The sequence below is a fragment of the Schistocerca serialis genome, chromosome 8 (assembly GCF_023864345.2).
Source record: "Schistocerca serialis cubense isolate TAMUIC-IGC-003099 chromosome 8, iqSchSeri2.2, whole genome shotgun sequence".
Taxonomy (NCBI): Eukaryota; Metazoa; Arthropoda; class Insecta; order Orthoptera; family Acrididae; genus Schistocerca; species Schistocerca serialis.
This window is the reverse complement of record NC_064645.1, coordinates 314613008-314632099: the sequence shown is the minus strand read 5'-3', so window position 1 is coordinate 314632099 and position 19092 is coordinate 314613008. Positions and strand designations below refer to the sequence as shown.

The 19092-nt window shown below is 43.8% G+C and overlaps 1 protein-coding gene across 1 annotated transcript in view; it reads right to left on the bottom strand.

The window, feature by feature from the left end:
• LOC126416993 (inactive dipeptidyl peptidase 10-like) overlaps nucleotides 1-19092 on the bottom strand; it is a 1159463-nt gene that overhangs the window by 143700 nt on the left and 996671 nt on the right. Inside the window, exon 7 of the mRNA XM_050084879.1 lies at nucleotides 15770-15939. Coding sequence (XP_049940836.1) covers nucleotides 15770-15939 — 170 coding nt within the window. The remainder of the gene's footprint in view (nucleotides 1-15769; nucleotides 15940-19092) is intronic.

The following is a 19092-nucleotide window of genomic DNA, read 5'->3' as shown; positions in this document are numbered from 1 at the left end:
CTGCTGCATATTGCCAGACTTTGAAACGTCTTCGAAGGGCAATTCAAAACAAACGCAGGGGAATGCTAACAAGTGGAGTCCACTTGCTTCATGACAACGCTCGGCCTCACACACCGCTCGTAACCAAAGCACTACTCAAACAATTCAAATGGGACGTATTGGACCATCCGCCATACAGCCCGGACCTTGCGCCCAACGACTTCCGTGTCTTCCGTTACCTGAAGTCACATCTTGGTGGAAAATCATTCCACGACGATGAAGAGATGAAAGATGAAGTTGAAATGTGGTTCCCACAACAGGCAGCAACCTTCTATGACTGTGGGATACAAAAGATTGTGCACCGACTTAACAAATGTTTATATAATGGGGATGATTATGTCGAAAAATAACAATTAATCCAGTTAATAAGATGTAACTGAAGTTTTCTAAATAAATGTTCTATTTAAGAACTGCGAGCCATTGTATCTTTAGTTTTCGAAATGCCCTCATAGAACATCCGGAGAGGAGCGCACACTCGAGTTTTAACTAGACTTGACTGCATACTGCCCACAGTAAGACATTTGCATAGTAACATCTTTTTGTTTTGATGGGTATGCATTTAAGAAGAAAATTGCTTTGTAGACGGGACATATTGTGACAAAGACAGCCCAATTCCTTAACTTTTCTGGCGCTGGGGAAAACGCGACATCTGAAGAATTCATCGACACCTTTAAACAATTACAATGATAGTTTTATAAATATGTTGAGGATACTGTCAACCTCGCATCTGCTCCTGAGCTTTTTTGGACACCTTTTGCCGTTGCGGTTGAAATCGTTCCTGTGCATGTGCAGATGTAACTGACTGGTCTGCAGGGTTATTCCAGTTTTAATGACAAATCTTTTTACGTTAAAACTGACCAGGATGTCCACATTGCTTTACTGCAGGTAGAGTTTCCAAGTCACCGTAATGAGGTTGCAAAAGTGCAACAATATTTCGAACGACATATTTGTGTGAAAGACCTTTTCACGAATTAAATAAGTCACGATTAAGGACAACTCGAGTGCGAAACACTACGAAATGGTCTGAGTCTGTCCGTATGCCTGCAGTTTGTACCAAAGAAAAATTATATTATGTCTTCAGTGCGCCAAAACTAATTAATTAACACTGAAACTTTCTTTTGTTTGTTACCTATGTTGTTGATAAATGTTAAATATCGAAACAAGTAGTATAGAGCGCTATGGCACTCGTTCCGCGCGCCGAAATCCTCCCGTCCCTTGTTTGGACTAATTCGAATAAAACATTCCTTACAATATGTGTCCAATTTCAATTGGTTACAGAGATACGGCAGTTAGAATGCAATTCTGCCAAATACTCAGAGGTGGCATTGAACTAAGGCAAATAATTAAGTTCAATGTTGATTTTCATAAATTCCACTTCCGACTTCAGTTCACTCTCGAATTCCTTTGACATCACGTGTAGTTCTTCTGTGGCCATGTTGGCGTTCTTTTATAAGAGCAGCACTGTTCATGATCTGAATGATCGACTCGTCTCTTGTATTTAATTTTTCTTTGCAGAAATCGCCATTCAAACCTCGCCAGAGGCAAAAATCTGTAGAGGTAAGTTCCAGGAACCATGGTCGCCACGAAACGTGACCACTTCTGCCGATCCATATTCCTTGGAATGTTAGGTTTAGATGATGTGTTACTTGACAATTAGAATGTGTGGGGGGGCTCCATCGTGCTGGAAGAACATACCCCTGTGTGTAGCCGAAGGAAGCTCTTCCAGTAATGCTGGAAGGTGTGATAAACCTTTTGCATTTTCTTTATGTTTTCGTCTTCCTTAAGGGCAAAGAGACAAGATGAAGCGGTAGCCCATCATAGAGCCTATGCCTACCGTCATGTATTTTTTGACTTTCAGTTGTTAATAAACAAAGGATTTTTTCTGGTACCGGTAGGAGGAAGGAGGGATTCGCGCTCAGCTAGTGAAAGAGTGAGAAGCACGTCAATTTTTTAGCGAGTAATTGTAGACCGCCATTTTTGGGGTCGCTATGAATAAGTGAGGAGTGTGGATTTCATATGTGCACCGTTTAGAAAAATACAGTATTGTTTTATTAACAGAAAGGTCGTGTGAGTTGTTATTTCAAATAGTACAATAATTACAATAACTGAAGCCCACCTGTGTACTTTGGAAAATTACGAAGATCCGATAAGCTTAATAGGAACACGGTCAAGACTTCAAAGGTGAACGCGGCGACCAAACGTAGTATTATAAAGAATGGTAAGCACAAATCTACAGCGGAGAAAGAAACTACTCCGCCCTGCAAAATAATATGAACTAATACGGACTTATTTCCAGGCATAGCTCAGCTTATTGTGCTTGTCATTCACGCTGAAAAATTAATCTCATTAATTCAATACATTTTAAAAAGCCACGCATTTTATTATCATCTATTCCATTATTTTATTATACTATAAAGGTCGCTTTCAAGAAATTATAGATAACGCCGTCCTGTAAGATGATGCGGTAAAATCAGATCCAATCGACTGATTGTCCATCATAACACACCACACATACACTAATCAGCCAGAAAAATCTGATCATCTATCAAATAGCCAGTATATCCGCCTTTGACACCGATAACGTCTACATCTACATCTACATAGGTACTTTTATCCTGATCCACGTGACAACCTATTCAGTCCCCCTCTTTCCCAAACCTAATAAACCTGTCGCTGACGCCTCCTCCTACAGTCCATTTTCAGCCTTGTCTACTTGTTTAGCAAGGTTTTTGAGTCCAATCTAGCCCGCCGTATCCATAAACACTCACAATAACACCTAATCATTCCTGTCCCTCAATGAGACTTCTGTCCCAATTTCTCGTACGATGACCCACTCATGTATCTTACTCGTCTCCTGCCTCCAAAAACAACAGCCGCAAATTCGCCATTTTTTTCTCCCATGATCTCGGAAAAGTCATGTATGGCATTCCGACCTTTTTTTAAGCTCCAGACCTATGTACTTCCTATGTCCATCTTATCACATCCTTTTTATCTAACTGCCTGTCTTATGTCGCCATCACCAACTCGTATCTTCTGTTCCACTGCAGGTGTGCCCAAAAGTTCTGTCTTCTCTCCTGTATGTCCTTTGCACAGCCAATATGCCAAAGCCATCTCTCCCTGTTCATCTCCTCCAGTATGTCAACGACAGCAGGTTCCTCACCCTCTATCCTACCATTCAGAAATCCCAACAGTCCATCCAACTTCATTTCAATCAATTCACTTGCTAGTGCAACCAGTGGCTCCTCAGAATCAGTTCTATCAAAACTCATGCAATAATTATAGGCCGAAAGACCCACAGCTTCCGTCCCCACGACTTTTACCTTATCATTTACAACTGGCATATTCAGTTAACTAACATACTAAAATACTTCATACTAGCATTTGATCGCCAACTGACATGGAAGTCCTGTCAATTAACCGTGCTTAAAAAAGGCCACAATAGAGAAAAATTACTAAACCTGCTAACTGGTTGAACATGAGGGTTGCATATTTCCACAATCCTCCACATCTATAAATCCCTGATCTGTGCAAATGTGGCATGGATTCCCTCCTTTTATAATGCCCTACAGGTCCTTGAATGCCACGCACTCCACCTAGCCTTTCCAATCCGCTTACCCTCCTGCGTCTGCATCCTCTTCCAACTTATAAAATTCCCCTCCCTCCTCTTCCATCTTGAACACCTCCGAATATCCTACATTACCTGTAATCTCGACACTACCCACCCCCTAGTTTCCGCCCTGTTCACAGTTTCTGGCACTCCGCCGCATCTCCACAACCACATTCCTCCAACATAGACTTCCACATTCTCCACATCTTCTCCCAACCAAACTTTCATCACCTTTACTTCTCTGACCATGAAATTCGCTCTGATATATATCTATCCTAACAGATCTAAATAGAACCTACTCCACCCTTTCCTCTCCACCCATATCCTAAGGCTTTCCCTGGGACAGCATCCCTCTTCACTCTCCTGCATCCCTCCTTCAAAGGCCCATCCACGTACATACCTTCTTACACACTACCCCAACTACTACATTCCCCTTGATACCCCCTCCTTGTGGCAGTTTAGGCCCACCCATAACTTTACTCATCTATGCCTATCCTAGTAACTCAAAACACTGACTTTGTGCTTTTTTAATTTATACAAATGTCCCTTTGTCTTTCATCTATTGTGAAACATTTATTTCCCATTTCATCTGTGTCAATCTTTTCATTAATCAATAAATCAGCCTTTTATATTTTAAATTATACAACTGAATATCAGTATTTTTATTTTGTCAACTGCCGAGTCCTATTTCATAATATGTTTTCAATTCTCATATGGCTGAAGAGCGGTGACTTGTATCTGCTGACAGCCCACCCACCATCCAAATAGGGGGGGGGGGGGGAATGAAATGACGAAAAACAAAAAGAATCTAACATTAATTTATGAGAAGTCGATGTGGGCTGTCTTACCAAAAAAGGAAATATACAAACATTTATAATGAACCAGCAGTGATGACTTGATTGACATATCTTTTTACAATCACAACATTTACTTTTGTTAGCGGATTTTAGGAGTGCTTATAGAGCTATCACGTATTTACAGTGCGTCTGGTGCGATTTTCCCGTGGTGCGGGCACGTTGGTATTTGACTGCAGAACGCCAGCGTGTACAAGCAAAGCCGTATCCAAAGCTGTCGATCCTCCACGAATGGACTTCAACGCCGTGTGACAACCGAGTCATAAAACGACCCCTAATCCCGAAAAAGGGCGCGGGGAGGGAAAACAAAATAGGGAAAATAAAAAGCTTGCGATCGGCTTTGTTCGTTACGTGAGGCAGAAAATTGGTCCCGACACACGGGGCGCGTGGGCGCAAACCATCTGCGAGTCACAGGGCACCTGCTTCGGCGAACGGTCGCCAGATGGCAGGAATGGCGCAGAAAACGCACCATGGCGCTACCCTTAGCGCACTGTGCAAAGTAGGGCCATCCGTTACAGTATTTCTCATTTATAGCTGAATCAAGAATTAATTTTAACAACTGAACGATTTTGTGCTTCAGTAGTACAGATGCGTATTTTCTCCCAAATTCTTAGCATTAACGTGATGGTTATCGTTTTCACATTTGGTCAAGTGAAACGATAACAAATACTATAAACAATGTATTGACACGTGTTTCTTATTATAAACGACAGAATTATAGTTATTCAGTGAACTCCTGTTTTTACTGCAATGTGAGTCATTAAATATGATGCTTCTATCGGACTAGAAGACCAAATATCAGTTTGAGAGGAAGCATTAATGTCAGTTTACTGACGGTTCCCCAACAGGTGTGATATATTTGCTATGTTTTTATGAGAAATGACACTCATTTCTATCCGTAAATTCTGGTTTTTAACGAAATAAACATTAACCTTTATGCACGTTTATCTTTTTTTATCCAGTACAGATACCGAAACAAAATCAGATAAGAAACATAATATACCGGGTGATCAAAAAGTCAGTATAAATTTGAAAACTGAATAAATCACGGAATAATGTAGATAGAAAGTACAAATTGAAACATATGCTTGGAATGACATGGGGTTTTATTAGAACCAAAAAAATGCAAACGTTCAAAAAATGTCCGACAGATGGCGCTTCATCTGATCAGAATAGCGATAATTAGCATAACAAAGTAAGACAAAGCAAAAATGATGTTCTTTACAGGAAATGCTCAATATGTCCACCATCATTCCTCAACAATAGCTGTAGTCGAGGAATAATGTTGTCAACAGCACTGTAAGGCATGTCTGGAGTTATGGTGAGGCATTGGCGTCGGATGTTGTCTTTCAGAATCCCTAGAGATGTCGGTCGATCACGATACACTTGCGAATTCAGGTAACCCCAAAGCCAATAATCGCACGGACAGAGGTCTGGGGACCTGGGAGGCCAAGCATGACGAAAGTGGCGGTTGAGCAAACGATCATCAGAAAACGACGCGCGCAAGAGATCTTTCACGCGTCTAGCAATATGAGGTTTTTTTTTTTTTGGTTCTAATAAAACCCCATGTCATTCCAAGAATGTGTGTCATATTTTACCTCTCTATTTACATTACTCCGTGGTTTATTAAGTTTTCAAATTTATACTGACTTTTTGATCACCCGGTACACTGCCGGTAAAAAACAGTACACCGTTTTAGAGGTTTCCAATTCACTGCAACAATGCATATGGAACATGGAATGGTTACACTTACAGATCAAGAGACCAAGCGGTTCTGTGGAAGCAAGTATCGACCCGTACTGGAACACCCACGTCAATACGTGGTCCAGGCTCCATGGGCGGCAATGTCAGCACTGACTCTGGCATACAGTTGACCGTAGAGATGTCGTATATTGTTCTGGGATTCGTTATTCTACGCCTGCTCGACCTGTTCACGTACATCTCTAAGAGTTGTTGGTTAACGAATCGCACGAGTCACTTCTCGCACCATCAATCATATCCCACACACGCTCGATTGGAGACAAGTTCCGAGATAGATTGACCAGGGAAGTTGCTGCACATCTTGCAGTGCATGTCGAGTTTCACGGGCGTTGTGTGGACCAACATTATTCTGTTGAAACAACACATCAAGTCGAATGCGGCTTTTCGCGGATGATGCTGTAGTATACAGAGAAGTTGCAGCATTAGAAAATTGCAGCGAAATGCAGGAAGATTTGCAGCGGATAGGCACTTGGTGCACGGAGTGGCAACTGACCCTTAACATAGACAAATGTAATGTACTGCGAATACATAGAAAGAAGGATCCTTTATTGTACGATTATATGATAGCGGAACAAACACTGGTGGCAGTTACTTCTGTAAAATATCTGGGAGTATGCGTGCAGAACGATTTGAAATCGAATGATCATATAAAATCAATTGTTGGTAAGGCGGGTGCCAGGTTGAGATTCATTGTGAGAGTCCTTAGAAAATGTAGTCCATCAACAAAGGAGGTGGCTTACAAAACACTCGTTCGACCTATACCTGAGTATTGGTCATCAGTGTGGGATCTGTACCAGGTCGGGTTGACAGAGGAGATAGAGAAGATCCAAAGAAGAGCTGCGCGTTTCGTCACATGTTTATTTGGTAAGCGTGATAGCGTTACGGAGATGTTTAGCAAACTCTAGTGGCAGACTCTGTGCAAGAGAGGCGCTCTGCATCGCGGTGTAGTTTGCTGTCCAGGTTTCGAGAGGGTGCGTTTCTGGATGAGATGTCGAATATATTGCTTCCCCCTACTTATACCTCCCGAGGAGATCACAAATGTAAAATTAGAGAGATTCGAGCGCGCATGAAGGCTTTCCGGCAGTCGTTCTTCCCGCGAACAATACGCGACTGGAACAGGAAAGGGAGGTAATGACAGTGGCACGCACAGTGCCCTCCGCCACACACCGTTGGGTGGCTTGCGGAGTATAAATGTAGATGTAGATCATCGCACTGTTGCAACAAGGGCAGATGAGCGTGTCTAACAACATTCTACACGTGCCGAGCGCTGGTTTGCATCCCCCCTCCACCCAGAAACACGAAGGGTGAACGAGAGTGTTGTAGCTTATCGCACCCAAGACCATAAGGCCTGCGTGGGGCCAGTGTCTCTTGCATGAATGCACTGTACGAGACAGCGCTCACCATGTCTATGTCGTACCAGCAAACGAGCATTACTTGCGTGCAGATAGGGTCTGCTTTCATCCCTGAACACCGCGGCGCGCCATTCCATCTTCCAAGTGAGCCGTGCATGTCGATGCTGCGCTGTGAGTGGCAGGCAGGCTAGAGGCGTGCGTGCCAGTAGTCCCACTGCTAATAACTGGTTCGCAACATTTTGTGTTGACATGTCAGGACTCACACGCCGTCTTATGGGTGCTGTGGTAGCTGTACGATCTGCCACTGCTGCCCTTACAACACAACAATCCTGTGGACGTCCAGAACCTCCTCTACAGCTGTGAGAATGTTCACGTGACCACTGATACCAGCATCGCTGAAAACCTGAGGCAGCATCCTCAGTTTGTGTGGCAGTTTTCCGAAAGGACTATCCCACTACTCGAAAGGCCACAATTGGAACCGTTTCAAACTTGCTCTGTTGGCAGTAGGAAGCACGAGTGCGTCTCCATGGCATTTTTGCCTGCTTGCATCGCAAATTTGCACCGTACTGAGCCGTCTGGCTATCAGCATTCCATATCAAAGGCTAGATGGATAGATGGAGGGATGTGTGTGAAATCTTATGGGACTTAACTACTAAGGTCATGTTCCTAAGCTTACACTACTTAACCTACACTATCCTAAGGACAAACCCACACACCCATGCCCGAGGGAGGACTCCAACCTCCGCCGGGACCAGCCTCAAAGGGTAGACACAGATGGCACTCTGGTAGCTCTGCTACTTCGCTATCTGTTGGCGGACGACGTTGAAACCATTATAAATGCAACTACTATCCCCCAGGTGGTATGTGCATCTCATCGGATCCAAATCTACGTCGTCTTTCTAGGTGTACTAATTTTTTCCTGCAACGTATTAGAAAAGGTTGGTTAAATTTGGAAATTTGTGGACCAGCCAGGTTAGCCGAGAGCGCTGCTTCCAGGACTCGGGTAGGTGCGACCCGGATCGAATCCGCCCAGCAGCTTAACGACGGAGATCGGTGTGCCAGCCAGCCTGGATGTGGTTTTTAGGCGGTTTTCCACATCCCAATAGGTGAATACCGTGCTGGTCCCCACGTTCTACCCCAGTTACACGGCTCGCAGTCATCTGAACATGTTCACACTATTCCGTGGATTACACTAGATGCAGACAGTTGGGTACACTAATTCTGTCCCGGGGGGTATGGATGGTGGCAGGAAGGGCATCTGGCCACCCCTTCAATTAACCTTACCAATTCCGATTAAGCATGCAGACCCTGCATCATTGCGGGAAAAAGGCACAAGCACAAGAAAGAAATTTGGAAATTTGTAGTAAGATCTTATGGGACCAAACTGCTGAGGTCATCGGTCCCTAAGCTTACACACTACTTAATCTAACTTAACCTAACTTACGCTAAGGACAACACACACACCCATGCGCGAGGGAGGACTCGAGCCTACGATGGGGGTGGGGGTAGCCGCGCGGACCGTGCAGGACCCCTTAGACTGCGCGGCTAATCTGCACTGTTACAAAGGTTGGTTAAAGAGAGAACTCTTGGTAGTGTAGCAGATATTAACATTCTGCCATCAAAAATCTTGGACTTTCATCGAAATTTATAGCAGAGTACCATAAAAAAATTTAACTTTAAAACAACGCGTTTCCAACTTTTTTTAAATTATAACAATATGGGATTGTGGGTCCCCGTGATGTAAAATACTTTTGTTTTTATTTATTTTCTTTTCTTTCCTAAACTAGTTTCAGCGACAATATCGCCATCATCAGTGGGCTCCTCCTTTATCCTAAAACATGTAAAAATAGCATCCTTATAAAGATTGTGAAACATTATTACATGTGTACTGTTTGGTTCAAAATATTGTATTCTCTGAAGTTTCATAGTACCTTATTTACTTTGTCACAGCATGGGTTTTGCTTTTTTTTGCCGTTATTTTCGGCATATTTCCTGTGCTTTTGGTGCCGTTTCTTCAGCATACAGATGTCATCTGCAGCTGTATGAGTGGCTATTATTAACAAATATGAAAAAGAGAACTTACATACGTCAGCGTTACACTATTGGGAATTGTGGTAGTGTTGTGGATACAGGTTTTATGTGCGTTGCTATGTAATTTGTCATGTACTCACGTTCGTTAGTCGGCTTACATTTGCTTTTAAACACAGAAAAACGTAACTTTTGCACTCTGGTAGTAATTCAGAACATTACCCGTTGGCGGTTGTCGTGAGAATTTATCGCATATTGCGAGGTTTAGAAAATTGTAGCGGGAGTTCTGGCTACTTTTGCTCCTTATTTATATGTCACTGTATGCGATGGGGGAGTGATTTTACATACGTGTGTTTAGTAGTAGTAGTAGTGGTAGTAGTAGTTGTAGTTCTCCTGTTTCCTGTCTTGTGTTAGTTCTCTTACAGCTGTAAAGAGTGCGTTATTGCGAAGTGTTGTGTTTTCATTTATTACGTTTTCCCCTGCAACTATAATCTTTTGTATGTAACTATTTTATTCTATTGTTAGTGTTTCAGGATGTGTAGATCACTTTAGATATTAGTGGGACTGTGATTTTTATTCATTAGGTGTTCTGCGAAAATGGAATCTATGCTGTCACTCTTCAGAGCTCTCATGTGCTCTGTGTACCATGTTTGTAAGTATCTGCTTGTTTATCGTATGCACTGGGCTTGACAAGAGTTACATGTAAGTTAGCATATTCCTGGGGTTCTTTTGTCTGAACTGTTTTGTTTGTTCTAAACTTTGTTGTTGGGTCATTTGATTGCTCAATATATTTCCAGGTGCTGATTTATTATTGTATGTCAGTGTGTGCCATCGGTTTCTTTCTCCCGATGCGGTGTGGTCTGCTGCCTTGTCTGTGTGTTCTGCCCATGTATTTAAAGACTCTAAGGTTGTGCCCTTGAATGGGTGACCACTATCATTATCTTTCATTTTTACCTTGTTGTTGAGCTTGTTTATGATGACCGTTTTGTTTTCATTTTCAACAGCAATTTGTTTGATTATTTTTAGTTCCTGTGTGTAGTTCTCTGCTTTAAGAGGTGTCCTGTTTATCCTGCGCAGTACCTGTGTGAAGCTGGTATATTTAAGAGCTGTCGGTTGGCTGGATGAGCTATGGATAACAGTGCTTGTGGATGTGGGTTTTCCGTAGATGGAAAATAGATGTTGATTGTTGTTCCTTATAATTGCAAGATACAGGGAATTTATTTTCTTTCTTTCTTAATTTTCCATTGTGAGGTGGATTTGTTTGTGTACTGTGTTGATGCTACTGTGTAGTGGGTTTCAAGGTAAAATGATTGATTTTTTATGTTCTTGAAACAACTTCAACCGTTGAACGAAATATTACATGCTGTCACATATCTTTTGCTGCAACCTAACGATGCACAAGCCTTCAGCATAGTAATAAGGGAACCTTTACTAAAAATATTACAATTGAGATAAATATGAACTAAACAGTATTTCAGACTTAGTCTGGTTGCCACCATTAATCAACTGATACAGATGTTGGTTTCGTGCGCGGTCTGTATCATCTATCGTCTAATAGCTACGCGGAAGAAATAGGTTTTCGAAAAATGTGGGAACTTAACCAAGTTACATTAAATGTATTCGCAATTGCGAATAGGGACAACCATCGGCTGCAGAATGAAATGACGACAATGAAAATTTGTGCCCGACCGGGACTCGAACCCGGATTTGCCGTTTATTGCGAGTGGTGGCCTTACATTTTTTTTTCTGTTCACCTCATTTTGTCCGTAAATGATAGTTGTATCTGTTCGGGGCGGACGTCCTATGACAGTTGTTCAAGTTCATCGTTGATCCATTGACTCAGTTTTTTTCATTACAGAGGGGAGCCAACCCTCTGACCGAACACGCTGAGCTACCGTGCCGGCGACCATTTGGCTATCCGTGCACGACTCACGGCCAGACTGAAACCTCCATGTGTCGTCAACCACGCGTCTAGACCTGGACTCATTCATCCATTACGTATATTCACGTACAAGTCAGGCGTTGTACTTGAAAGAGGCTTACCCGTTTACGGGAGGGAAATACAATATTGCACTGCCTGTGTTATTCTGATGACGATGCAAAGTTCCTTTGGACATGCATGCATTAATATGCGACATCAATATACAGTTAATGTTTTTTTTATTTTTCGTGAAATGTTAGCGTCCCATCCGTAAAGGGGTCATTGCAGCATCACACACGGTGTTGGCTTGTCAGTTTGATAAGGACAGTGGTGAAAAGCTGTTGAGTCCTTATTAATGAAACCCTTATGGCATTTATCTGAAGTGATTTAGGAAGCCAAATGACAAACAGGAGTAGCCAAGTAGGATTTGAAACTCTCCCCTAAGTCCTATTACTGTTTGCCCATAAATGTGTGGTAGTTTCACTCATTTCTTACTACCAGCTGTGGATTTAGGAAGGAGATAGTTGGCTGAAGGTGTGAACTGAGACTTGTATTATGGAGGGCGCTGGACTAGGGTAGACCATACAGGTGTGTGAACCACAACACCAGGATGGTGTAGTGATTAGCATATCTACGAAGTAAGCGGATAGATTCAAGTCCAGGAGTTGCCACAAATTTTAACTCCTTACTTCAGCTTATATCCATATCGACAAATTACAGATAACTTCATGAATTCAAATGAGAATACCTGGAGGGTAGACGACACCCTTTTCAGGGAGCGCTACTGAGATAATTTAGGTAACCGGAATTTGAAGCTGAGTGCAGAACGATTCTTCCACCGCCAACGAACATTTCGTAAAAAGACCACAAAGATAAGATAAGAGAAATGAAAACTCATTCGGAGGCATGTATACAATCGATTTTGCCTCGCTCCATTTGCGAGTGAAACAGGACAGTAAAAGACTGGTAGTGGTGCAACGTGCTCTGCCGCACGTAGATGCAAGTGTGGATGTAGAAAACGATTAACAATGCTCTTTTTCTACACACACACACACACACACACACACACACACACACACACACACACACAGAGAGAGAGAGAGAGAGAGAGAGAGAGAGAGAGAGAGAGATGCAAACCCAGGCGCGTGAAAGTAATGACTCGACGGGCCCACCTGTTGGAGAAAGTGTTCACATGTAGACGTGGTTGCACCGAAGGAGGCAGACCGAGGACGATTACTTACAAATCTTTTAACGGCACGCTGACGGATCTATAGGTTCGCCTTTCAAAATTTCCGTTGAGCAGATCTCCCACCTCCTGACTCCAGATGCGAGGCCTAGTGGGGGAGACCTGACGAAACCACCTCTGACACTTAAGTAGCCCAGGACAACGGCAAGCACCCCACACGATTGGCAAGACATGAACACATAGCGCCAAGAGCAGGTGAAGTGCCTATGTGCTGTACCTTTGGCGCTGGAATGTCAGAAAACTCAGTATCCCTACGCAAAACGACCGAAATGTGAGCCCTTTCACCACAACAGGACTTTTGAAGCACCTTTCTTGGCGTTGTTTGCTGCGTTATTGTAAGTAAATATGTCATCGGTGTGGCACTTAATGGGACGAAAGTAGAAGTGGGAGTAAGTTTACTGAGGTGACTAGCTGTTCCGGCAACTTATAGTTATTACGTTTAATTGGTCCATTAGAGAGTGATACTTCAACGACAAGCCATTTTTAATTAATTACACTACTGGACATTAAAACTGTTACACCAAGAAGAAATGCAGATGATAAACGGATATTCATTGGACAAATATATTATACTAGAACTGACATGTGATTACATATTCATACCATTTGGGTGCATAGATCCTGATAAATCAGTACCCAGAACAACCACCTCTGGCCGTAATAACGGCCTTGATACACCTGGGTATTGAGTCAAACAGAGCTTGGATGGCGTGTACAGGTACAGCTGCCCATGTTGCTTCAATACGATACCACCGTTCATCAAGAGTAGTGACTGTCGTATTGTGACGAGCCAGTTACTCGTCCACCATTGACCAGATGTTTACAATTGGTGAGAGATCTGGAGAATGTGCTGACCAGGGCAGCGGTCGAACATTTTCTGTATCCAGAAAGGCCCGTACAGGACCTGCAACATGCGGTAGTGCATTATCCCGCTGAAATGTAGGGTTTCGCAGGGATCGAATGAAGGGTAGAGCCACGGGTCGTAACACATCTGAAATGTAACGCCCATTTTTCAAAGTGCCGTCAATGCGAACAAGAGGTGACCGAGACGTGTAACCAATGGCACCCCATACCATCACGCCCGGTGATACGCCAGTATGGTGATGACGAATACACCCTTCCTATGTGCGTTCACCGCGATGTCGCCAAACACGGATGCGACCACCATAATGATGTAGACAGAACCTGAATTCATCCGAAAAATGACGTTTTGCCATTCGTGCACCCAGGTTCGTCGTTGAGTACAGTATCGCAGGGGCTCCTGTCGGTGATGCAACGTCAAGGGTAACCGCAGCCATGGTCTTCGAGCTGATAGTCCATGCTGCTGCAAACGTCGTCGAACTGTTCGTGCAGATGGTTGTTGTCTTGCAAACGTCCCCATCTGTTGACTCAGGGATCGAGTCGTGGCTTCACGATTCTTTACAGCCATGCGGATAAGATCCCGGTCATCTCGACTGATAGTGATACGAGGCCGTTGGGATCCAGCACGGCGTTCCGTATTACTCTCCTGAACCCAACGCGAGCAGAAATGTCGCGAAACGATAAACCGCAATAGCGATAGGCTACAATCCGACCTTTATCAAAGTCGGAAACGTGATAGTACGCATTTGTTCTCCTTACACGAGGCATCACAACAACGTTTCACCAGGCAGCGCCGGTCAACTGCTGTTTGTGTATGTGAAATTGGTTGGAAGCTTTCCTCATGTTAGCACGTTGTATGTGTCACCACCTTGTGTGAATGCTCTGAAAAGCTAATCATTTGCATATCACACTATCTTCTTCCTGTCGGTTAAATTTCGCTTCTGCAGCACGTCATCTTCTTGGTGTAGCAATTTTAATGGGCAGTAGTGTATTTTTGTGGACCATCTCTAGTTCTGCCAGCAGTTACTTTTTCCTTGGCATAATGACATCTACCAGCAGGACAACGCAACCGTCACACAGCTCAATGTGTAAGTAAGTGATTCTAAGTGCATCAGGATGAGTTTACGTACTCCCCATTCTTTTTCCCGCCATGGATCGTCAGCAGTTGGCAACGGCACTGGAGTCGACATGGCTCCGCGTCCCTGTAGGAACCTTGCAGAACCTCACTGAACCTGTTGCTGGACGTCTCGCAGCGAACCGCGTTGCAAAAGGTGGTTATTCAGGCTTCTGACAAGCACTATTTAGTAAGCTGTATCATGTCGACAGATTAAAAGACTTTACGATATAAAGCTTATAAGTTGTATCCTTGGTGTGCAGTATCATTGCTATCTGCACAGGCAATATCTTTAGTAAATGTATTTTCGCGCCAACTGATTTAGCTTCACATGTTGTAAGTGTACCTGAACTTGTATGTGTGATAGATTATTAGAACGATGGTAACATCGACAGTTCAGTATATACTTGACAACATATTACGATGTAATAAGTGTCGTACTCAGCGGATCTTGTGGGACTCTCACAGTCAAAAGGCTGCATTTTGACGACGACATGTACTCATGTCAGATAGTTTTATATTCTGACAGAATGTAAGTAATGTAGATTTATCTCCAATTTTTATAATTGAGCTACTTTCTTAATGAAATGTTTGCTTAATTATGTATATACACCCTGTGCTTCACTTTTGTATTTTTGTGTTTAGATGACTTTGAAGTGTTACTTGAAAATGGCCATAAGGTCGAAATTGCAATAGTAACAATAAATATTTTATACAGTCAACGGCGACTATGATGTCTTTTAAGAAATTTATGACAGTTACAGTGGGCTGGGTGAATCAGCTTCGCGGGCCTACCGGAACTGACATCGTAACACGAATTTCTAAATGTTTCTGTGGCACGCCAGAAAGTTGTCACAGCTCTGTAGACGGCTATTGTTTTTGCTTGCAGCCGCTAGCACCTCGCAGCTGAAATCTGGCAGTAGCGCGACGAGCTATTACGGATCTTTCACGAGATCTGATGTACAGCGCTGGGTCGGACGTCTTACCTTGGGGTACCGCAGAGTGCGCAGCTGTGGGTACTGGGGTCGGTCCTTCTGGGCGGTGCCGTACCAGGGGTAGCGCAGCTCTCCCACTCGCGTGTCGTTGAACGTGGCGTACAGCAGGTAGCGGCCATCCGGGCTGAACCACATCGCGCCGCTGCTCTTCAGGATCTCCTCTGCAACAAGCACGGTCACAGCCGCAACTCCTTCAGTGATCCAACGTACTCGTTTCCAGACATCTACATCTATGCAAAACTTAAGGACGCAAGCAACTTCCGCATCATGTGTCATTTCCGAGTACCAATGTTCGATGCAACTTGGACCAAACATTCAAAGAACTGCTACAGTACACACTGATCAGCCAAACCATTATGAACACTGTGGATATAAACTCGTCCAGGCGATAGCAGAGTCACCTGGCAAGGAATCACTGCTAGTCAGACACACGCATAGTGTACCTAATATCAATGAGCATGTTGTCCGTGTGTAAATGGGAAGCCGGCCACAGTGGCCTAGCGGTTCTAGGCGCTTCAGTCTGGAACCGAGCTGTTGCTACGGTCGCAGGTTCGAATCGTGCCTAGGGCATGGATGTGTGTGATGTCCTTAGGTTAGTTACGTTTAAGTATCCAGAATGAGATTTTCACTCTGCAGTGGAGTGTGCCCCGTCCTCACAGCTTTACTTCTGCCAGTACCTCACCTTCCAAACTTTACAGAAGCGTGAGTCGTGCTTGGGTAGCTCAGTTGATAGAGCACTTGCTCGCTAAAGGCAAAAGTCCCGAGTTCGAGTCTCGGTTCGGCACACAGTTTTGATCTGCCAGAATTTTCATATCAGCGCACACTCCACCGCAGAGGGAAAATCTCATTCTGGAAACATCCCCCAGGCTGTGGCTAAGCCATGTCTCCGCAATATCCTTTCTTCCAGAAGTCTTAGTTCTGCAATGTTCGCAGGAGAGCTTCTGTAAAGTTTGGAAGGTAGGAGACGAGGTACTGGGAGAAGTAAAGCTGTGAGGACGGGGCGTGAGTCGTGCTTGGGTAGCTCAGTTGGTAGAGCACTTGTCCGCGAAAGGCAAAGGTCCCGATTTCGAGTCTCGGTCCGGTACACAGTTTTAATCTGTCAGAAAGTTTCAGGTTTAAGTAGTTCTGTCTAGGGGACTGATAACCTCAGATGTTAAGTCCCATGGCCGCCGAGGTGGCCGAGCGGTTCTGGGTGCTTCAGTCTGGAACCGCGCGACTACTACGGTCGCAGGTTCGAATCCTGCCTCGGGCATGGATGTGTGTGATGTCCTTAGGTTAGTTGGGTTCTAATTTCTAGGGGTCTAATGACCTCCGATATTAAGTCCCATAGTGCTCAGAACCATTTTTTTGTTAATTACCATGGTGCTTAGAGCCATTTGAACCATTTATTTTTTGTAAATGGGAAGGGCGCTTGATCTATCTGAGTTCGATCGAGGGCAGTGTGTGATGTCCGAGAGACTCAGCATGAACATTTCGGAAACTGCACGACTTGTTAGGAGGAGTGCTGTAGTGAGTGTCTTCAACAAGTAGCGAAACGACGGTGGAACCACATCGAGACGTGGTGCGATTGTGTGCCCCCCCCCCCCCCCCCCTCTCATTACATATAGTGTACGTCGTCGGCTGGGGACACTGGTAAAATAGAACAGGCGGCGAACTGTGGCGTAACTATCATCAGAGTTTAAGGCTGGGCAAAGTACAAGCGTGTCTGAACACACAGTGCACCGAACATTGTGCCTCCGCAGCCGACGATCCATGCATGTATCAATGTTAACACCACGACATCGGTAACTACGACTGAAATGGGCACGTGACTATCGGCACTGGACGTTGACACAGTAGCACAGCGTTGCACGGTCTGGCGAATCCCGATGCCTTCTTCATTATGTCGATGGGGGGGCGCGAATCCGTCGTCTTCCAGGGCAACAGTTCCTTGACAGTTGTACTGCGGGACAGAGACAAGCTCACCGCGGCTCCATTATTCTCTAGGGAACATTCACGTGGCCATCCATGGGTCAAGTTGAGTTAGTACAAGGCACCATGATGGCCAAGGAGTATCGTACACTGGTTGCAGACCACGTAAACTCCTTCATGGGGATCATGTTTCCCTATGGCAGTGGTATTTTTCAAGGTAATGCGCTATGTCACAGGGACACTGTTTTAAGAGACAGTCTGCACTCCTTCCGATCTGATCATGAAAGCGTAGAAATTTGTGGAATGACTTCAAAGAGATAGAATCGATAGCAATAGAGAGATATAACCCACATAAATTAATAAGTGATGGTACTAATCCCCCATGGTACACAAAAAGGGGTCAGATCGCTGTTGCAGAAGCAGAGAAAAACCATGCCAAATTTAAAAGAACGCAAAATCCCCAAGACTGGCAGAGTTTTACAGAAGTTAGAAATATAGCGCGTACTTCAATGCGAGATGCTTTCAATAATTTCCACAACGAAACTCTGTCTAGAAATCAGGCACAAAGGGCCAAAGAGATTCTGGCCATACATAAAGCACATTAGTGGCAAGACGCAGTCAATAACTTCACTGCGCGATAACAACGGTGAAGTCACTGATGACAGTGCCACTAAAGCAGAGTTATCAAACAAGATTTGCCGAAACTCCTTCACCAAACAAAACGAAGTAAATATTACTGAATTCCAATCAAGAACAACTGCCAGGATGAGAAAGATAGAAATAGATATCCTCGGTGTCGTAAAGTAGCTTAAATCACTTAATAAAAGCAAGGCTTCTGGTCCAGATTGTATACCAGTCAGGTTCCTTTCAGAATATGCTGATAAAATAGTTCCATATATAGCAATTATATATAACCGCTCGCTCACAGAAAGATCCATACCTAAAGACTGGTAAATTGCTTAAGTCAGACCAATACCCAAAAAGGGAAGTAGGAATAATCCGTTGAATTACAGGCCCATATCACTAACGTCGATTTGCAGTAGGGTTTTGGAACATATACTGTATTCGAACGTTATGAAGTACCTCGAAGAAAACGATTTATTGACACATAGTCAGCACGGATTCAAGAAATATAGTTCTTACGAAATACAACTAGCTCTTTATACTCATGAAGTAATAAGTGCTATCGACAGGGGATGTCAAATTGATTCCATATTTGTAGATTTCCAGAAGGCTTTCGACACAGTTCTTCACAAGCGTCTTCTAATCAAAATGCGTGCCTATGGAATATCGCCTCAGTTGTGCGACTGGATTCGTGATTTCCTGTCAGAAAGGTCACAGTTCGTAGCAGTAGACGGAAAGTTATCGAGTAAAACAGAAATATTATCCGGCGTTCCCCAGGG